Source organism: Tachypleus tridentatus, chromosome 1, assembly GCF_004210375.1.
Source record: "Tachypleus tridentatus isolate NWPU-2018 chromosome 1, ASM421037v1, whole genome shotgun sequence".
NCBI lineage: Eukaryota > Metazoa > Arthropoda > Merostomata > Xiphosura > Limulidae > Tachypleus > Tachypleus tridentatus.
In genome coordinates this window covers 98,368,655-98,392,398 of record NC_134825.1, presented here as the reverse complement: position 1 = coordinate 98,392,398, position 23,744 = coordinate 98,368,655, and the positions used below count along the sequence as shown (strand labels likewise).

The 23,744-nt window shown below is 32.2% G+C and overlaps 1 protein-coding gene across 8 annotated transcripts in view; it reads left to right on the top strand.

Annotated features, from left to right (window-relative positions):
- The window catches only part of LOC143256667 (recQ-like DNA helicase BLM), a 103,905-nt gene that overhangs the window by 4,721 nt on the left and 75,440 nt on the right, over window positions 1-23,744 (top strand). For all 8 annotated transcript variants that reach the window (XM_076514224.1, XM_076514213.1, XM_076514203.1 and 5 more), the window contains 4 exons: window positions 6,792-6,907; window positions 12,500-12,645; window positions 12,912-13,029; window positions 21,318-21,460. In XM_076514224.1, coding sequence (XP_076370339.1) covers window positions 6,792-6,907; window positions 12,500-12,645; window positions 12,912-13,029; window positions 21,318-21,460 — 523 coding nt within the window. The remainder of the gene's footprint in view (window positions 1-6,791; window positions 6,908-12,499; window positions 12,646-12,911; window positions 13,030-21,317; window positions 21,461-23,744) is intronic.

Genomic DNA, 23,744 nt, shown 5'->3' with positions numbered 1-23,744 from the left:
AGATGCCTTCAACACATTCTGGATGCTATTTCTACAAGTATTCTTTTTAAGTTCATACTTTCAGCAGCAGTTGTTCAATTGGTATGAATCTCTTTCTCTTTTCTATTGTTCAGCCTGACTTATGCATATGTATGATTGAATATAAATATCATTCTCATTAAATTTTTGTGGTGCTGATTATTTGTCCACTTCCTGTTGATGATAATATCTTTAAATTGATGTTTAAGGATGCACAGTATAAAAAGATAAGGTGATGTAAAGATTGGTTTAATTAGCATAAAAGTATGGTTTTCTAATATATCTTGGCTTTTGGTCACTTGTAGTAATGATCAAGAGGTTTATATGGTGGGTGGAGATGCTTATTAAGTATACTGATACAGTTATATGTAATGGGAAGCATAGAAATAATAGGACTAGAATTTGCTGAACAATTAAGCAAAAATATTGTAGAGTATGTTGACAATTTCTTGTACTAAGGATCATGGTCTTTTTATAGAATATAGAGGAGTAAATGATAATGGAGATTGTGAATCAATAGAACAAAAGTATAAAGGACTCCTTCAGAGGTTTAGAGATAGAAATAGACAAGTTGCCTTTTTTTGGAGTGCCTCTTCTAACTAGATGTAGGAATGATCTAATTATCATGTTTCGTAGCCTTGAATGAAAGTTATTAGGGATAAGCACTAGAAAACAGATGAGATGATTTGACCTGTGGATTAAAAATGGGTTTCAGCTAAGCAGGCCAGGTAATAAGGTGTTTAGAGATAATTTGAAGATAGTTATTAAAAAATAATTTAAACTAGCACAGTGGTGGGGAGCTTGGGAAGTTGAGAATGAACAAATCAATAGGTAAACTAAGGCAATGATGAGAGCAAATAGGAGACTTAGAGTACAAGTTAAATAATAGTTTTAAAAATAGCTCTCTTGGTTTTGAGATAAACATGTTTTATTAAAGAATAAGATTATTTGTTATCATTCTAATGTAAGGAATAAAATTGATGAGTTTAGAGATGTTGAAATGAAAGACTATGATACAGTGAGAATTACTGAAAATTAGTTGGAAACTGTTGATAATAGAAATAATTTTGAAGGTTCGTGTTGTAAATTATTCAATACTTAGACATTTTAAATGAGGATTGTAGTAGCTTTTTTAATAAAGAATGAACTGTAGCCTGTCAGAGTTGAACTCTTAAAAATGGTAGCCAAGAGGTCAAATCTCTTTGGATTAATGTCATGGGTAGTAAATTTCAAACTGCCAATTGCTATAACCACCTAATTAGACAACTGAGATCAGTAAGAAACTGTATAAGAGATTAAGGTTTCTAGTGATAACACCTGTAAAATAATTATCAAATTTAATTTGTCTCATTAATTGGGATTGCATGGAGTCAAACAGTGAGTGGGAGAAATTTCTTGAAGTAATTCAAGTGTTGAGAATGCTAAGAAGAAAAGAGTAATCCCTGCATAGTTTGGTTTCTTTGTTTCTTCCTGCATGTTGAGAATTTAAATTTTACTTATTTCTCAGAAAGCCAGTTTTGAGGCATTGAAATAAAATTTACCATGAGGAAATTGGGATAATGAATTAAAGGGTGATGTATGTAATTGGATATAGTTGCAAGAGTTGAAGTGGGGTCTATATTTGGGAAGTGGTCTTTGCATAATTTTGTGTTTTGCTGCATTAAATTTTAGGGACAATTTTTATTATTAGTGGGTTTGGAAATTTTTAAAAATAAAATGCTTGTAATTTAAAATTACATTTTTTAAAATAATAAGTATAATGGAAGATCAAAGGTAACTGATTTACTAAAAATAAGATAAAATCTGGTATAAATATCATAAGAACTATAAGGATTTGGTTAGAAAAAATATATAAAACAAGTGGTGATTTTGAAAAATAGTTGATCAAAAATATTAAAAATTAAATATGTCCAATTTTAAATGTAGTAGTTTGTGATATTATTTTAGCTCCATTCATTTTTGAAACATTTTGACCACAGTACAATGAACAGAGATAATGTACAATCTAGTCATACACATGCAGCTGTATAAATAACCAAATGAGCTGTTTTACTTCATTGAAAACCAAAAAAACTACAGATGTGAATCTGCTTATTAGGGAGAGGATTATAAATCATGAATGAGAAAAATCAATTAGAGAAATAGCCAAATTATTGTCATTAAACCGTAAAACACTCAATAGTATTGTTGAATAATTTAAAACATGATGCACTAAAATAAAAGACATTGTCAAAAATCAGTTTACAGATCAACTTAAATGTGCAGTGAAGAAAAAATGATGAAAAAAATTGATGTAATGCAAAAATGGTATTTCAAAGTCAGTGAAAATATCTCAGTATACTGATAACACAACTGTAAACTGTTTGAGATACCAAACAAGAATTGCTCACAAAAGACCTATACGTATCTTATGGGGACCCGGAAACACAAAGACAAGTTTTGTTGAGTTTTGATTTTCTTTTATTTGGTCCATTGAAAGTACATTTTATCAATATAGAAATTCTGAAAGACAAGTATGTACAGAAAATCTGAAGAAACTTGGTATTCAAAATCCCTACTGCAAAACATGATGGACACTGTTGTTGTCTTGTATTCAGGAAGGTCAGGGTTTATTTTTGTTGAGTAGCAACTGAGTGCTGAAAGTATACAAGTTTTAACAAATGGTCTAGTGCTATTGTACAAATCAGAAAGCCTGAACAAATCTAACTTTTTTTTTTCAAGATTGTGATGCACACTGCTAGAAAAATCTAAAGCCTAGAAAGAGGTAAAAAAAATCAAGTTTTAATCTGAATCACTCACTTTGGATTTAGTTCAATGAAACATGTTTAGGAGTACTTAAATAGATGTTTACAATGTCGATAAAACAAGCCAACATCTGCTTAAGAACTGAAAAGGATTCTGTTGGAACAATGATGAAATCTACTTCAAACTATCATGTCATCCCTTAAGTAATGTCCAATTTCAGGTTCAGAAAAGGAGAAAGGATTTCAAACACTTTTAATGTTATTTAATCAATAATGTATATTTTATTATTATTAATTACTTCTGCCAATGATTCGCAAGCTTCTGAATGCCACTTCTGTAAAATTCTTGGGGTTTGGAGGAAAATAATGTAGAGAGGGTAGGTTTGACACCTTCATGTGTTCCAAGCTCTTTTCCATCAAGATAGTTCTGCAAACTTTGGAATAGATGATAATCAGATGAGGCAAGGTCTGGAGAATAAGAAGGATGTGGAAGTTTTCCCAGTCTAGCTCTTCAATCTTTGCAAATGTGATCCTTGCTGTATGGGACCTTGCATTATTCTGGTGTAATACAACACTTTACAATTGATCAAAGCAGGCCTCTTTTCTTTCAGTGCCACATTCAAATGCTCTGACTGTTGACAACAGAAGTCTGATGTAATCATTACATTGAGTGGCAGCAACTCAAAGTAGATCACACCAACAATATCCCACCAAATGCTTAACAAGACTTTCCTAGGGTGGCAGTCCATCTTGGGCAGTTCTTTAGCCAGTTTACCTGAACTGAGCCATGGTCTGTGGCACTTAACATTTATAAAATATCCATTTTTTATTTCCAGTCGCTAACCTGTCTAAAACAAATGGTTACATTCACGAGAGTGCAGAGAAGTGCAAATGTCCACTCTTGCTCTAAGGTTGGCTTTTGTCAAATTATGGGGAACCCATTTTCCAAGTTTTGGCACCTATCCAAACTGTTGCAGATGATGGTGAACTGTTGAATTAAGCTTCTGCACTAGTTCTTCAACTGTTACAGACAGGACCATCTTCATCAAGTGTAGCCAGCAGCAAGTCATCATTAAACTCAACAGGACAATCTGAATGTGGTGCATCACTTAAGCTGTAGTCATCTGATCTGAACTTCGACCACCTTCAACATTTTCTTTTATTGCACCATAAACACCTTGAATGTTTCATGTAGTTTCTGCTGTACAAACTCATCAAGTATTATATCCTAATGTGCTCCTTAGACACATCCATCTCTATAAGGGTTTATTTTATTAATGATGTGAAAAAGTGGAGTTGGGCTTGGGTTAGTTTCTTTTATTTGTCTGGACATTTTTATACATGTCCTGTTACATGTTTTAGTCATTAAAGCCCTCTACAAAGTCAGAAATGATGATGCACTTTCTGTATTAATATTTTGGACATTACTTGTGGGATGACCTGATATTGTTAAAAAAAAGTAATGAATCTGATACCCTAAAGGATTCAGTGTTATTACAACAAGAAGAAGAACAGCTAAGTATTAATATGTACCATTATATTTATTATAGTTATTGTTGAATAGATTTTAAGGTTATTTTATTTGTGGTTAAAATGTCACAACCCACTCTATGTCAAAGGAAAGCAGATATATTAAAATGGGGATTGTTCTCAAATGATGTTTTTGAGAAGATGGCTGAGCTTTTAAATGTTTTCCTTATATATATATATATATATATATATATATATATAGAGAGAGAGAGAGAGAAATATTAGCAACATTTTTAACCCTGAGCATTTTGTTGGAAATACTGAAATTGCCCTGACTAATGTACATTTTAATCCTATATGCATAGATGGGGGTCAAAGTATGCTAACCATAATCTTTTACAAAGTACCATTCAACATGGTCTTGTATAGTTGATGCCAGAGTTATCAGCTATTTGAATTCTAGGATACCGAATAGCAGAAGGATAGAAGTTTTTATTGATAGGGTCTAATCACATTAAACCCTTGTATGTAGTGGAGTATCTCAAGAAACATTGCTTGTGTCTTTTATTATTTTTTAATGATATTTACTGATGACAGTTAACCTAATATGGGTGGGTGAGTGTCAAAGTCCCCAGTTTTTATTTCTCTTTGATGCTGTAATCTGTGAGAAAGGGTATGAGCTCAAACATCAGGTTTGAATAAAATAACTTTTTCCAGGAGTGTGATCAATCATTCTTTGGTAAATATTTAAATAAATTCACAATTTTCACTTGACCATGTGACACTTTGCACTGAATTGCCCATTTCACCCCTGAGTTTCAACACAAAGTACACACTTATTTCTATGCAAAATCTAGATTTATAGCCTTTAATTGACTTGATTTACTGAGGTATAAACCAGAAAGTCAAACTTGCATGCCACACCCTTTTATCACATTTTATGGATGATCTTAATTTTGATTGGCTTGCAAATAATTTACTGATGCTTGAGTGCCTCAAGTGTACTTTTCTGGTTTTTTCTTGGTCAAACTTGATTAAGCAAAATTTATTCTTTTGAGTTGGTTATGAAATATCAGATTATACGATGGGGTGGGGGTGATAGTACTTGCCCTGTAATTTTTAACAGGTTATATGTTATTGTTAAATAAGTATGGTAACCCACTCATTAGAGTGGCTGAAGAAACCTGTTTTTGCATTGTGGTTGATTAAGTCACTCAAGATATGAAGGCTGTGATTTGTTGCTAGTTGTAAAGCTAATAGATGTTTTAGGCTTATTGATGGATACATTGGTTACAAATCAAAAGAGGTGATTATCTCTGCAAACCACTAGTGTGTAAGAAGTTAGAAAAATATCTAGGATCAAGAAAACTTAATACAAAAAAATGACATTCTGTAACCCAAGCACATAAGATGAAACTTTCTTTGGAGACAAGGTTGGAATGCATATGTAAAGCAAAGTGAGAAGATAAAGTGAAGTATGAGTGATATTATGCAAGCCAATATTGTAATTTAAATGTTTGATGTTGCTTTAAGGTATTGTTATAAGTGTTCATCATTTTTGGTGTAATACTGCCAGTGATAAGAACATTAGGTATAAAGAATTTAGAAGTATGTTGTTTTATATATCTCATAGATTAATGTAGTTTATTTTAAACCTGGCAACTTATTTTGTAATTTCTTTAGAGCAAACTTCATTTAATGTTATATATAACAAAATTCTTCTGAACTTACTGTAAAGTTTAGGTGAAATGTATTAAATAATTTGCATTGCCTCTTTATAAAAATTTCAATTATTAGTTTTCTTTCTAAACCTATCTTATACACCCTCCATTTTAGAAAGTACAAAACTTGTATAAACTTTTTATGATAAGATTGTGTAGCTAAACCTTGTAAAAGTATTATTATCACTGCACTGATGAATTTGCACTCTTGGTTTTCATTCTTGATTAAATTATCCTTTTTGGCATATAATGAAGGCCATAAAATTGGCATCAGTAAAACTGAAGTAACTAATGTTTAACAATGCAACATCAATAGAGGGTGTGAAGAAAATTTCATTCACTTAGGATGGAAAAAAAACATGTTCAACAAAACGGTGTATCAAAAGTAAAGATGTAAGTGCAACAGGTCATTATAGTATCTCTTAAATGTATTTTGATTAACATTTTCTAGCTATATGTTACTGTTTTGCTCTTATCATCTTTATTTTTTAAAGTTTGTAAATTTTTGTGACTATTAGATATAAAATGTTTCTTAAATGAATTTTAATTTATTTGTAAAAATTGTGTAAATACCAGTTTTGGGTACAAATAAACAAATAAATATTTCACATTTTTCTGATAACTTATGTATGGTTATGTACTTCATGATCTGAAAGGAAAATAATAATTGTCAGCTTTTCAGAAAAACTATTATTGGTTCAAAATTTCTTGAGTTTATGCATTAAATAAGACTTTCAAATAAATGACAAATTTAAGTTTATATGTATTTTTGAGCTTGAAAGTTTATAGTTTTACTTGATTGTTTTTACCATGCTGTCATTTTTCTTTACATGAAAAGATGAAAAACATTTTGCCAGACCTAGCTTAGTGAAGAAAAGTGTGTCTGTTGCTTACATACCAGAAACTCAACATCCTTCCAGTGTCAAAGCTAGTGACACATGTAATGTTGACCATGTAAGTCATCTTTCTCATCCAAAACATGTACAACAATGGATAATAATTTTAACTGAGTAATAGCAGTTTAATTGGTGAAATAATTTTATACTAAATAGCTAGTTTTTTTTACTTGTTGGTGTGGAAAAAGTTTTATTAAACATCTTGTAACTACGAAAGATTTTTGGAAAGGTTTTACTCATTGTTAAAATGATTTAAATCAAACCTCAAATATGTATCTATTAGAGTTTTGTTTCTGATATGGTACATTACCTTTTCTCACATAAACAGCTATTCTCATTCAATTCTGCCTTCTATATACAAAAAAAAAAAAAAAACACACACATGTCACAAGCATTTTATCTCTTCTCCATTGGGATGGACTGATTCCAGTGTGTGTATATTGCAAAATTTCATGTACCAATAAGAGTATGATATTCTTGGAAATACATTTTCAATATAGGAAAATTATAACTTGAATATGTAAATAAATGTGGGTGAATTATGTCAGTTATAAAGTTTAGTGATATAATATTTAACTATAATATATCATTTGATCTAGGTTTTACTCCTTAGGATTTTGAACATGTTAAGTGAGACACAAAAGCAGGGCTGTTATTTTGAGAATTTCTAAACATATTTTTAGTCATTTTTGTATCAAAAATAATGTGATGTGCATATACTTGCAGCAGAATTTATAAATGTGAAACAAATACAAGTTTGTTTTTGAGGGATATGAACTTTGAAATAATCATTAACATTTAGTTTTCCCTTGCACCATTAGAAAAACATTAAAACAGGTAAAATTTATTTTGATTTTGTAGCTTATGTGAAGGTTGAGTCATTATTTTCTTCAAATTCACTTTTCTTCATGTGACTCAGCAGTTAGTCTGAGGACATATAACATTAAAAGTAAAGTTTTGATGGATACCTGTGGTTGTCAGTGCATAGATAACCCAATGCGTAGCAGCTTTGTGCCTAACAACAAACAAACAAAATTAACTTTATACAACAAATTTCCTACATCTTTGCCTTTCTATTTGCTTAAGACAAGTTTCAATGTCTTGCTCTGTTACATTCTCATGAATTGGTTACTGTTTAAGCAGTAAAAGACTGTACTGCATATTTTCCATATCTTTTAGTTTAAAAATTAAGTTCACAAAATTGTAATTATTTTTCTAACTTCTCTGAATTGGAACATAGCATTACACAAGTTTCTAACTTTAACTTCCTCTAAAGGCTGATTGGGTCAGTTGGACTTAGGTGCCTTCTTGTCTGATTCTCTTGCATGAAAAACATGCTTTTTTTTCCAGGCTGCTGAGTTATTCTTGTCAGTGAATGGGGCAGTTGTTGTGGGTGAACTCATCCATAATCTTCACTGCCCATTGGCAAAGTAATCTAACAGGCACAAATAATTGTTTTCTTGTGTCAGAAACTCAAGTGTTTATTGCCATATTTAAAACCATTTTGTGACCAGGAAAGTGGAGTTTCAGCAGACATACCATGAACTTCAAGATACTTCCCACAGATTTTTAAACATATTCTACTAGTCTTTATATACATGTTTTTACAAATTTTAATGTATATCCTCACTATAGTTGCTTGTGTAACCTTGGATGTCTGTTATTTATTTTATTCTTTTTTTTCTTGATTTAGAAGAACTCTTTAATTTGTGGCTAATTCCATAATGTTGTTGTCAATGCATTATGATTACTTAAGTTTACCAGATGAGGATGGTTATTAATGCTTTTAATGTAGCATTGGCTCTGATGTTGTTGGAATTGTATTTTCTTTATTATTTAATGAAGGTAATTTAACCATCCGTATGACCCAAGGTAGGGACTGATGTTGTCATTTGAGTGTATCATTCTTTTATTTAGTGGTTTTATTTCAGGATTTAGTTTACACAGACTATTGGGAACCTTTTTTATTTGTTCTAGTAGTCTCTTTTAGCTTTTGATGGTCCTACATTTTTCATTTAAAGCATGTGCGCGTGTGATCACTTGCCCATTCTCTTGTAGTGTATTGGATCGTACTGTGTTCTGAGTGTATTTTGTGCATTACAGCCCAGTAAACATTTACCTTATATGTGAAATCTGTATTGGTCTTACTTTTTTATGGCTCAATTTTTGCATCCATTTGGAAATAGTCACATACAAGATGTCTAAACCTTCTGTTTTTGAGCACCCAGACTTTTATACTTTGCCAGAAATTCTTGTACATTATTTATCAATCCATTTGTTTTGTTTTTGCTGCATTAAATGTATTTCAAATATACATAAACATTTACAACTTAAAGTATGGTAGGCATATCTAAATATATAATTTTATTACAGTGTTTATCATGTTATGCCAGGATTCATTTACATAAAGAACAGAGTGAGTTAAATTCTAGTTTATTGTAATGCACTATAAAACATGGCTGTAAATGTTGGTGTAGGACATGAAAAGCTTGAAAAGGTCTTTCTTCAATATCTTGGCTTCATCAAACATAATAATATTTGTTGTTGTTGTTTGTTTTTTTTAATGTTGGGGTAATATGTTTTTAAAACAATACTTTACCAAAAAAAATCAAACTTCAACAGTCTTTAATATTGTGTTATTAGTTGGTATAGAGTGTTGTAAAACTAAAAGCATAATTTTGATATAAATCAATGTGCTTTAGTTATTGTAAGTAGCACTTTTGTTTTCCAGTAATTTAAGTTAATATTTACATTATTTTTGTGTGTATTAAGCTCAAACAGTTTCTCAAATCAATATTTTCTTATTCTGAAATATTAAAAGAGGACCAGATTTAGAGTATGAATAAGCTCTTTCTTATTCCACAGAATTACCAAATGAAAATTATTTAGTATATTTTATTTGAAGAGTTGCATAAAAGTAATAATACTGTTTTTGGTCAGTAAATACAGTAGATGCATAATGCCTAGGTATTTGTCACCTCTTTTATTATCTGTGTTTTCTAAAATTATATATAAATATGAAATTTGTTCAATGTTTTTCTTGTTAACACATTTTTGTCATTAGAGATGGTTGATTCCTGACACATTTTGTTTTCTCTTATAATAAGTATGCTTGGTTGCATTTTAAAGTATTGTTTTTCAACAGAAAAATAAACCTGAAATGTATGATAAAGGAGTTGATAATGCTCTGCTACTGAATAAATTTCTTGAAGTAAATAACAAATCTTCACCAACATACAGTGTGTTTTCATATGGTTGCACATGTTTTCAAATGTAATAAATTTACACAAAGAAAGAAAGAAAAATATGTGAAAAGGTACATATTGGTCTATACACACTCTGGTTTTATGCTGTATTTTCTTGATCATCTGTTAACCTTTGTTCACTTCTGCAATAGTCTTTGCCATTTGTTAAACAAAATTACATACATATTGGTAAAAGGACAAAATTGGCAAGATACTGATGCAGCTATCTATTTAATGTCTCTTGGTGGCTTAGCAGTAAGCTTCAGGACTTGTAGCATTGGAATGTAAGTGGGTTTTATTCTCTGTGTTGTGCGTATGATTACTAGATTTACAGAGTGAAAAACTGGAGCTTATTTTTGTTATACGAAATGACACTATAACAATTTTGAAACAGTTTAAATTACAACAACACCCTTTTTGCCAGTTTATAAATAATTAGTATTCATATTTCAAAACCATTAATATATAAAATTTATTGAAAACTTGCCAATTTAAAAATAACAATTATTATTATTAGTTATCTTGAACCTACCCAAAAGCAGAATATGGTTTCTTTAGTTTTATTTTATAATTGAGTAGGCCTTCAAATCTCAATTCTAGCTGTCAGATGATATGTTAGATTAAGAAATTATAGCAGAGAGGAAGGAAACATTCTGTGTGATTTACCTTTGTCAGGTAATTCTTGATGTAAGGTAAAGGAGCTATGTATAATGACAAACCGTACATGTCAAACTCACATTGAGGTACAAAAAGTGGGGCATATACAATAAAGAAGAGGTGATTCCAGTTTTTCTGAGATGTCTGGTAACCCTAGGTGGGCACAACACACATCAATCATTATGTAGCTTTGTGCTAAAAGTAAACAAACATCTTATTTAAAATAATATATTTAAATAAAATTGAAGTAAATGTAATTATAGGTTGTACTGTATGAATATTATTCAAATTTCCTTGGAACAGAAGGGCTGGTTGTTTTCTTCTGTTCTCTACTTAGTAGAGGAGAAACAGAATTGATTTAGAAATATTTTCAGCCTTTTGTCATTTTTTTTTATGTAAAGGAATCTTTACCACATGTTCAAGGTCAATTTTAAAAGGTGAATACTAATTTGTTTTGCAAACATATTTTATATCAGTGACACCTCAAAAGTCTTTAATGCAAATAGTTTCTGAGCAGAAGGTTGATAAAATGTCATGAGATGATCCAATGATTAAATGTTTTTTCTTTACCTTTTGACCCTTTAAATCCTTCAGGCTGAATTTTTCTCCTCAAATTTGGTATAAATTGGAAGTGTTAGTTTTACATCTACATTTTTTTCATGATTGTTATGGAATGTAATTTTTTTTTATATTACATGTATTTTTTTTATAAATTACCTTATATTAATACTATATTGTGATTGTTATTTACTAAAAACAATGATTTTATACTTTTAGGTAAACAATTGGAATACTAACAAAACATTTTCACTAACCTGCCATGGTTCTATTAAAAATAGACTTGAGACAGTAAAACTTTAAAACAAAATAATTCTGTTTTGATTTTCTAGAAGAATAGTGTATATTTCATTTGGTGCATTTTTAGCTCTGTTTAAAGAAAAGGATGGGTGAGAAGCAGTTGTCTTTCTGTGCATCTGCCCTGTAGAAATCTATTTTTTCATAATTACTAGAGTTATAAACATATTTTAATCCAACCTCTTAGGCTATTTCACTTGGAGTTGGTAATAATCTCACTGATTTTAGGGTTAAAAGTTAAAGGCCACAGTTTAAAAAAAATCCTCCAGTGTCACATTGGTGTTTCTGCAGACTTGCACCCCTGAAAACTGGGTTTCAAAACCTGTAGTGGACAGAGCACAGATAGTACAGAGCATGGTGTAGCTTTGTGCTTAATTCCAAACAAATAAATAACCAGAAATAGAAATATAGTTCTGAAAATTAAAAATACACCAACACACCTTGTGAATCAACACATTCAAATAAAAAAAAATGGTTAAGGCAATGAGTCATTTTATTAAGTTATTTTTTGTTTAATTTGAACTATAGTTTATTGTAGATTAATTCAATTTTCTTGTTCTTTAAGCATATTTTATGTTTATAGAATTAAATTTTCTTGCAGGAAATTCAAATGTGTGAGATTGTCAAACAGCAAAATTCAATTTTTGTTTTAAAATAGGGGAGTGATATATATTAAGCATAGCTTTATCTTGTACTTAACAGTGTTTAATGTTTTTTTTATTTATATTAACATGGTAATGTAGCACTTCATATTTATTACTTGAAACATCAATTCAGATTAGATTGGATATCTAAAATATCTTAGAAGTTATGTTATTTGTAATTAGTTAACAAATATATGCTTTCATGTGGAAATAAACCTTTTCTATATTACATATTTTAATGTTTTGTAGAATACTGGAAATGAAGAAAAATATATTACTTTTCCAACACCCTCTCCACCCAGCATAGAACAAATAGACAGTGGCACAGATAATTCATCTGATGGTGATTTTGAATTGCCTGCTTTTGATACCTCATATTCATCTGTGGGTAAAAGGTATGTTTAATTTATTTATGTTTGAAGTTTAAATTTGTTTTTGTTTTTTAATAACTGACATATTGTGCTTTGCAAATTGAAATATGTCATCATACTACAGGCATTGAAATAATAAACTGAATTGTAAACCTATTCTAAGTAAATAGTAAATGTGATTTACATAATTTTATAGCTTGAACCAATTTTATTTTTGCAACCAAATTCTACAAACTTTCTTTTTTTCTCTCTCTCTCTCTCTCCTCCCTTATTTGGAACATGTAATGTAGGAAAAGCAGTTCTAAAGGTGATGAAAAAATTACAGATAAACTTTTCATGAAGTCTCAACCTTCAACTGTAACTATGGCAACAAATCATGATGAACAGCTAGAAAAGAACATTAAAGAGGTACATCTAAAATAGTTAACAAAAAATATATTTTTTTTATTAATGTTTATAATCCACAATCCTCTATAGGTTAAAGTTGGATGTAAATTTAAAAAACTAATGTAAAGTACAGTTTAATAATTTGATATCATTTCTCAGACCTTTGGGATTCATTGATATCCATGTTTTATCTTACTAAATAATATCTTAGTTTGACTTTAAAAAAATTTGTGTAATTTGATTTATTTTTTTCTGTGATTTTTAAAATTTTCAAATTCCAAACTTTTTCTAAGTCAGTTTTGAAAAAAAACATCAGAAATACTTTTTTCCAAAATGCTCTTCACACAGCAGCTGTTTTTAATGTGCCTAATCTTAAGATATTGTGTACATCATTTAGCCTTGAACTTAACGATCATCAATCATGTTTTGATAGGAACTGTTGATGTCTACATGTAATCATTATTTATCAATAGCCCTCCACCAGTGGGAGAGTGACACATTCTCTGTGGGCAGTAGCTTCCCATTAGTATTTGCATTTGGAATTAACTAAATTCTCAAACTTGGCACTGCCATAAACAGACATGTTTAATTTCATTTTCAATTTTGAAATATTTTTCTCAACCTGTATGATTGATTTGATATTATAATCTAAATGATTAATATCATAATTAGTGTCTTTCTGACTATTTCTTTGCCAGGCCATGAGTTTTTTTACTTCTAAGGTTCTCCTAATTCCATAAACCTGTACATTACAGCTGGTGCATATTTAAAAAAAACCAAAGAATTCTTATCATCTGCTGACACTAGCTATTTCTCAATCCTCAGTTTCCACTCTTTGCCCATCTAACTATTGTGAACACTTTTCTTATATACTCTGTTTGAATGCTTTTGGCAAATTCTAAATTGCAGGGTTTTTTCCACTAACTTCAATGCACTCTCTATCTGAGTACTGTATATAAGCACCTCATCCTAATAATTTAATCACTTTTTCTTGGCGAAGCATTTGGCACAGGTTTCTGTCAATTTGACTGTTGTGATAATTTACTGTGTACTGACCGATATGAATTCTGAACTTAATGTTTCTACTACAGAGGTCAAGCCAGACCTCTTCTCTTCTTCTTCTGCTATCTCGAGTTTGTTAACAACCGAGAGAGAAGTCACTCTCAGTCCAAGCTGTTTTTGATGTGATCCGTTGTGAGATGGAAACATATATGCAGACCAAGGGTATCTCTCTAAAAGGTTCTGAAGTAGCTTGTGCAAATGACCAGGAATGATTAGTGAGAATTTAAATTTTCTTTTTCCAGCTTCTCCTTTTATTAGGTCAGCCTCAATAAAAGATCATTATGAGTAGCCACCACCAACCCCTTCCCTTCAGTTGGTTACTTGGGTTTGTGAGGGTCTTCCTCATTGCATTTGACTCTACTTCTTCCTTATTACTAGAAATGACAGTAAGTGACAACTTGGTTTTTCCTCCTGATATTGCTCTTCATCCTGATATTTGCTTCTATATTATGAATTGAATCAATGTACTTTGGCTTATTTCTGCCAGGAGGAAGACTATTTAGATTCTCAATGGATGGGGATCCCCTTTTGTGGATCTGTGGGGATCTTGATTCGAAACTGTGATCACTCTAAACAGATGACAGTTTTCTTGTATTTGTCTGAAGACTGCCCTGAGGTATTTATTTTCAATACAGCTTTTGTATGAAGCCTATCAAAGTTCCCTTCAGCAATATGAGAATGTGTTAGGATTTTGCTACTGTCAACCTAAGTCAGATTGTTTTCTTTCATTCTTTCTTTGGTTTCCTGGCTAGTTTGTTTTTGGAAGTTATTGGACAGAGATGCTTTGTTAGGAAAGGATCATTTACTCTTTTCTTCCCTCAAGGAGTTACAGGAAGCTTCTTTTCTCTGTCCCTTGTTATGTGCTGGTGTACCAGAGGCATTAGAATCTTGAATCAATACTGCCCATTTACATTTTTCTTTATCATCATGGGCTTCTTGTTTTTCTGCTTTAATTTGGGAGTATTGGCTCTTAGTGTTTCCTGACAATCTTCTTTGGTTTCCATAATAGAGTCCATCCATTTTCTTGAGGGTTTTTGGCTCAGACAGACAGATATCAACTGCATTGGTGACCATCTCTAGGGTGAAGGAGCAGTGTGAGCTTGATCACATCACTTCCTGGACATCTGGAGTTCTTTCATCAGGCATCCATGGATACTCCATGATCTGGCTTCAGAGTTGTTTATTCAGTTTACATGACCTTCATTATTATCTGCTTAGTCTGTTGACTTTTCACTTCCAACAGATTCAAGAGGAGTAGTGGTACATTCCCATACTGTAAGAGAGTTATTAGTCAAAAATGCAGTGGATAGGATTGATCCCATTCCTCCAGGATTTTATTTTTCTTTATTTGTGGTACCAAAGAAGACAGGAGATTGGCATCACTGATCATTCTCGACTCAACCAATTTTTAGATCATCTTCACTTCACACCAGGGTTCTAGATGATCAAGTGTGATGTTAATGACACTTAACTTAATTTTCCATAGCAGAATCTTCTCAGAGTTTTCTCAGGTTTATGCACAAGGGTCAGGTGCTACAGTTCTGGGCTGTTCATTTTGGTCTTGCATCAGCACCTTATGTATTCTGCAGAGATCTTTGAGCTTTTCCTCATCACCTGCATTCTTTGGACCTGTGCACACATCATTATAGAGATGACTGGCTCTATCTCAACAATTAGTAGAACAACACTCTCACATTCTCCTTTCAGAAGCCACAAAAATGGGCTTTCTTATTAGATTAGAGAAATCTATTTTTTGCTGACACAGTATATTGTCAATTTGAATGTGTTTTTTATTATTCACTTAAGTTGTACTCAATCAAACCCACTTCAGGCTTCAAGCCATGGAAAGAGACAGATGGGTTTCTCTATTTTGGGTGTGTATGCATTCCTCAAGACTCTCATTCCTTTGAGACGAGCACATTCAGTGGTCACTGCACAACCAATAACTCATACATTCTGATCCATTGGATCATTCTCTGTCATTACTCAGGAGCAACATTGCTGATTGGGAATGGTGGTTGGATTGGAGAAACACTACTGTTAGTGTATCCATTCCACCACCTTATCCAGAGATCTATCTATTCACAAACTCATCTCTTCAGGGATGGGAGAACTTATCTTCAAGGTCTGGAGTTTCAGGGTACTTGAACAGAAGACAAGTCTACTCTCCATGTCACTGTTCTCGAACTTCTTTCCATACATTGGGCAACAGTTCAAGGTCTGTCTCTCTTTAAGGGAAAAGTTGTCATGAAATATTCTGACAATTCCACTGTTGTATCTTGGATTTCTTGTCAAGGAGGCATACATTTTCGTGACTTATGTTTCAGTAGGATCTTCTCTACTGGGCTCATCCCCATTGTATCGACCTTTTTAACATGTTGTATTTCAGGCATAATGAATTTAATTGCAGATCACTTGTCTCAACCCAATGAATGCTACACCACAAGGTTTGCATTTGCTCTCAGTTTGGGTTTCACACAGTCAGTGCCTTTTCGACTCATTGGAATTTTCTACTGCAGTTGTTATCATCATCAACCATAAACAGTAGGTGCATTCAGTCAGGTCTGAACAGGTTTACATTTACATGCCTTTCCTCCGATTTAGCTATCGCCCCAGGTTCTGACTGTGGCTCATTCTACATTTGTCCAATTCTCTTGGTTACACTTTATTGGCCAGATCAGGTGCCATTTGTACGTCATCAGTATCTGCAGGAATGTCCATCACTGTCTCTTCCTTATTGTGAGTTTGTTGAGATAACAATGATTAGACATTCTGTACCTAAATGTTTGGAAACTCAATTTTCCAAATTTGGAAGTTACGTGGTCCGTTGCCTGACATAAAGGTTTAACTTCTAATATGTCTCTGTATTTAACTAAATCTCTCCGTAGGCCAACCAGGATCTTTTATCAACAGAAGTAGAATATTTATCATCATTGGTGTATTAAAAGGAATTTAAACCCTCTTTATCCAAAAGTATCTGTCATATTGGTTATTTGAAAAGGGTCTTGCTTTGTCTATGTTAGTTTTATAAGGTCTCGTTATCCACTATTTTTAGGTATTCTAAGTAACAGAAGGTCTTTGAATATCCAGTTCCATCAGGTCTAATAAAATCCTATTGTATTTTTCAACCCAAACAACCTTTTCAATTACCAAATTTATAACATTAGAATTTGCCTAAGGAATTCAAGTGGGGTATAAAAGACTGAGGGCAAGCATTCTAAAAGTGATGTTTCTATCACCATTGGATTCCCAGACATTCTCTGGCTCCAGGTTGTTCTTCTGTTTCCCATCATTCAGACTTCTTTATCAGACTTTCTGACTAAATATTGTTGATCTATACCATGATGGAATATCATGTAGCCTTGCTAGCCACTTTTTTTTGCCTTTTCACTGTAGTTTCATATTTTTTCTCCCTGTCTTTCTGCCTTTTTTCTGTTTTGTTTTTGTTTGTTTGTTTGTTTTTTGGTTCATTTACTGATTGGAGGATTCTCACTCAAATTCTGTTTTGAATCCCTTGCCACTTGTTTGTTCTCTCACCTTTCCTTGAAAGCCACTTTATTTACACTTCTGACTTGAAGTTATTGCTCTTCCAACATCTATACCTTATATGCCTCCCATACTCTGTTCCAAAAATCTTGCTGTTTTGTTTATTAACTATTCTTTCTTCCACATATCATACTTACTTGTGTTCCCTGCTGCTCTTTACTTCCCTTTACATGGTTGGCTTTCCTCCCATTTTTCTTTTTTTGCCCACAACAATTGTTCCAACCCTTGCTTTTTTTGTGCCCCCATTTGGATGATTTTGTGCTGCTTATACATCTTTCTTACTGTGTTGTCCCTCCTTATCCATGAATCTTTAGTCCACTGTTACAGATTGAGCTCAGCACTTAACTTGGGTTGATTATTCTTCCAGAGAGGTTGACACTTGCTGATTCTGTCATTTCTCTTCTTATAAGGCTCATTCCTTACCTTATTCTATCCTTACTCTTTTGGAAACAGTTGAATGAAATCTTTCAGACAGGAAATTGGATAATGCCCAAGAGGCATTCTTCATCATTTGGAGATTTTATCTCCATTTAAACCTCTTCTATGTTCAGTCATGATTATTCAAACTTTTCACCAATTTCAATGGGTTGAATATCTCATTTATTACTTTATTCACTTTTAATAATTGTCTTACCTCTTCCTTGGAACTCACTTGGTAGTCATTGTTTCCTTACAGGATATATTTAATTCTCTAAATCCACACCAAGTCAGGGATAATATCAATTTACTCTAATTCCTGTGTGCCTACTGTTGAGATGGGTTTTTCTGCATGTCCACTACAGTGATGTGTGTACATATGTCCATTCCAGACTGTACTATGGAAAATATCCAACACAAGGGAAATGACTACCAGCTTTCCTGACTTACACATTCAAGATTTCCATGATTGATTTCATGGTAGTCCATCACACTTTCATTAGTTAAAGCTATTTTGGTTCAAGCATCCACTCTAGAATCCCTCCTCCACAGTTTTCAAATGAAGCATGGGAGTCCCTTGCCATTTACATTTTCTAGCTATTTAGTTGATTGATTTACAGATTTCCTCACCAGTTATGTAAACCCTTCAGAGAGAAATCAGAGTGGAGAGTACAATGCAATGGGAAGAAGGACATGGATGTTCATGTCTTAACATAATAAGGTATTCTGAAAAAAGAATTCGATGAACATTAGTAGAGGAGTTGATGTGGACAGGTACTAATGATATATATATATATGTATTAAGAGCAGAGTTATATGCCTGTCTGATGTCTTAGTATCATAACGTCTGAAGTGGTCATGCATACAACAACAATCTAGACAACAGATTTTCACGGTGAGATCTGAAACTGTCATACACAAAATAGAATACTACAGCTTCTCACAATAAAATATGAAATTATAATATATTCAAATAAAATGCAACAAAAGCTGTTCATTGTGAGAAGTGGAACTGTATTGTTCATAAGAGAAAACATAACATTGTATGCCAATTTCCTGGAATGGAGACTAAACACAAAGGGACCTTTGTCCCAATTCCTTTGTGTATGGGGAGTGAATTAAACAGCAGAATTCTACCAAACTGTATGGCTTGATAATTGTCCTAGCCACACTACACCTCATGTCTTTGTGGTATGTATAAAAGCTTAATTGGTCTTGCAGTTTTTTTGCACATTTTTGTGACACATTGGTTCATTTTGACTTTCTTCTTTTATACTTCCACCTTGGTTAAGAGCATACTCTGCCTGAGAATGATGCAATCTCCCACAAGTGTTGCTTTTCTAATAGGCCTTAGCTGTTGAATGTCATGTTTCATGTGCATTCCATTTCTGACCCTTTTTCTGAAGGGAACTTCTCTAGGTTTTTTTGTTTGCACCAACTTCACCATCACAGGAGTGTGGGATTTTAACTACTCTGTGCAGAGAGGCAGGTGGAAATTAATGTCTTTCTGTTAGATACCTCTGCATGCCTTCACTCCACTACTTGTTCACATTATTCTTCCCTAATCTATAATGAAGTTCATTTTGAGTCTAAAGGCTTATGGGGGTTCTACTATTCAAAGAAGTATGTGCCAACCTCCTATTGGTGGGAGTTATTGCTTCATAATGATTATATCATGTGCTAATGCAATTCACATTATAACACCTGATTTAAGTGGAAAGTAGTTCAAAGCTAGTGTGGAAACTCTCAATGGCAGGCATGTGAGAGAAATAGTTACTATACAGAGAGGTAATATCTATTTAAAATATATTTCTGGGTGTAAAAAATGTTTTTCATTTTTTTTTTTTTTGATCAGAATATAACATTTTTAATATCCAACATGTTTCAACTTGATTTTTTTAAACATATTTCTTATAATACTGTATTTTAGCCAATAGTAATAGTTACCAAATTAAGCTATGAAGCATAATGTAAAATTGACAAAGATTAATTGGAAACCTATAACCTAACTTACCATTACATTTGTAAGGTTAGGTACTGATATTATTCTGGTTTATGTCAAGTTATGTCTATTAAATAACCAATTATATTTTCTTTTCCATAAACAATAAATTGTTTATGATGTTAAAATATGGTAAATTAACAATTTTCAATAAATAAGATGTTGAGTCATTAAAATATTTTCTATATCACTTTCTCTAACTGTTTCCATTTAACTAAATATACCAGATAAGTTTTTGTGGAAGAAATTTTATAGCTTTCAAACAGATACAGTTTAATACAAAAACATCTTTAGGAACTGAAAGGACATTTAATAAAATTGTAAAACATTTTCAAGGCTGTGGTTAGTTCCCAAACCTTCCAGACTTCTTATCGGATAGCTTTATGACCCTTAGTGGGTCAGCAATGAGATTACAGACATATAATGCTAAAATGCAAGATTTGTTTTCCTGTTATGCAGTTCTGTGCTAAAAAACAAAACAGAACTGTCAACCTCAGCAGTTTCCCCATTTCGTTACTTTCACCCATGGCCATAAATTCAATATACATTTATGTGAATAGGTTATAACTTGCTCTATCCAATAACATTTTAAACTTTTCATGTAGCTATTTTTAGATCTTTTCTTCATTAGTGATTGTTCAGAGCATACGATATAACATCACAAAAGGGTAGGAACAAATGGGTCTTATGATAAAATCTCAAACTCAGAAAAAACTGAAAAGAAAAACAAGACATAGCTAATTATATTCTGTAGGGATGATATTTTTCTTAGCAGGTATAAACCTATGCCTTGAAATGGGCATATAAATTCTAATCAAATCTGCAGTTGCATTGTTTATAGAACAAGTAAACTCCTCAGAGCTGTGTGACAATGCAAGTTTAAACATTGTTTTTTTTAACTTTCTTTGCAAAGTAGCAAAATAAATGACAAATTGTTAATTTCAAAATACTTTTTGAGTTATGGATTGTTTACCTATAATCTTCACTTGAATTTTGAAATTCAATATGCTTACTAGTTATGAGAAGTTAAGAGTAATTTTCTCTGAACCAGGAATCTTGTTCTGTTATGAAATTTACACCAATTCTTTAGTTCATTAGGAAAGTTCTTTGAAGTACATTTAAAAACAGTTCTATCAATTTTGCATAAGAAATTTTGCATAATTAAGAAATAAGAGATATGGCACTGAACACTACTAATTATAGGTATCATAAATTACTGGGTGTCATTCAACATTGTGTTTACTGTTTATTGATTAATATTTGATAATTTATCTTGTCATAGAGAGACAAGGAAAAACTACACAGTGCTGTAAGTGTTCTTAAGGATATGTTGTTTGAAGTGATGTCAAAAATTTGTGAGGTTATTGAAAAACAACCAGCATATCTACAAAAGTTTCCAGGTTTAACAGAATTATTTGAAATCAGGTACGTGTAGTCTGTTGAAGTAAATTGCTTTTAAGTTTACATAAAATAATTTTTGTTGTCTTTTTGAGTAAAAATGCATCTTTGTCAAGTTATGTTAAAAACATTGTGGTTGAGATCAAGTTAAATCTAATATATAACTGATTATATTCTCTTTTCCATAAATGAGAAGTTCTTTTATTTATTTGCATTGTTTGAATACAATAACTACAAATTAATATTCAATAAGTATTTGATTCATTAAAATATTTTGTACATTGCCCACTTTTATGTTAATTTCACATAAAAATAAACTATAGTATCAAATATTATTAATTATATATGCCATACATTATTAGGTATAATGTGTAGGTCATAGATTTACATGAAATGTATGTTTTTTATGGGTAAAAATGCAAATAAAGTTTTTTACATATTTAAACTTGATTGTTTCCTTTTATTATTGCTAAAACTGGAAAAAAAAGAAAATAACAAAAGTTAAAATATTGAATTACAACACTATGTAACAAAATTTTTACTTTTTCTTATTCCTGGGCAGAAAGTGTTATTTCCCAATTGCTTATGCCTAAAGTAAGTGGAAAAGACCAATTTTTCTCTCCAAACTTTGCTTTTATGATCTGGGTAATGAAATTTTCAAATTTACCCATTTTCGAGAATATTCCAGGTAAATTCAGTGCTGAGTAGGTGATAGAGAATTTTCTTAAACTTAAAAGAATTTTTTAGAATGTTTAGATTTTATAAGAATTTTCAGAACTTTCCTTAGTAATATATATATATATATATATGAGCTAACCACTCACCACTTTAGTTCTAGCTGCCTAAATGAAAACATAGACCTATCTGATTTTATCAAAGATGGCATCAAGAAGCTGCATGCATTCTCCTAGGTATGTGGCCAATTTATCAAGACAAGAGCAAAAAAGTACTCAGTCACAACATCTACTAAAATGTGTGAAGCCTACAAGGCATATTTCAGGGATCAAGACAAACCCAAGGCACTTCATTTTACCTATGAGCACTGTAAAAAAAACTCTAGAAGGTAAAACGGACAATTTTTGTTTGCTAGAATAGTAAAATGTTATATTATATAACATTTAGACCTTTCAAAACTTGTATCTTTTAATTTTTATTTTTTTAAATTTCAAATAGTATAAAAAAATATCAAAATATTTTGCATAAACCTCTTACACATTAGTTGTGGATGAAATAAATTTATTATTCATAATAACAATTTTATTTTCCTCTTTTGCAGGATGGTACAGAGGAAAAAAGAGAGCCATGAAGTTTGCCATTGCAAGAATTTGGCATGAACCCACTGACCACTCAAGCAATTGCTACTTCTGCATGGTGGGCCCTTCCAAATGTCAGGCTGGCAAGAATGCATCTGCTATCGTGTATTTGGACCTTCCATCATTCATTGCCCCAGTGTCACACTGCCCTGAGCTCCCTGTATCCACTCTGCCAAAGAGAAAGCAGGAATTCAGAAGAGGAGGTAGACATTGAAGATCCATATTATAATTTTAGAAGTTCAGCTGGTGACAGGAACCCATACTACCCCAACCAAAGAAACCTCAATGACTTAATCAGAGATCTTGATCTAACAAAGTTGAATGTCAAGCTTTTGGCATCTAGGTTCAAGGAGTGGGATTTGTTAGATCAAAGTTTGCATGTTGCAAGTCAGAGGAAGTGTCACCGACATTTTTCCAACTGCTTCACTCATCAAGATGGGCTGTTTCTGCCACAATGTATCCAGTCTGTGTAGGCCTGAAGTGGCCAAGCGTGTTAAGGCGTGCAACTCGTAATCTGAGGGTCTCGGATTTGCATCCTTGTTGCGCCAAACATGCTCGCCCTTTCAGCCATGGGGTCGTTATAATGTGACGGTCAATCCCACTATTCATTGGTAACAGAGTAGCCCAAGAGTTAGTGGTGGGTGGTGATGAATAGCTGCCTTCCCTCTAGTCTTACACTGCAAAATTAGGGATGGCTAGCACATATAGCCCTTGAGTAGCTTTGCGGGAAATTCAAAAAACAAACAAACCAGTCTGTGCAAGGAAATTGGAATTACCTGTAACCTGAATGAGTGACACCTCTTCATTGATAGCTCATCCAGAAGCCTCAAAGATGTACTGCTCGATTACAATAATAAGTATCTATCTCTTTCCCTAGCTTATTCGGTGCACCTAAAAGAAGAATACAACAGTGTCAAGACCTAGCTAAAAGCCTTGAAGTATGATGAGTATGGCTGGGAGGTTATCGGAGACTTCAAAATAATGGCATTCCTGATGGG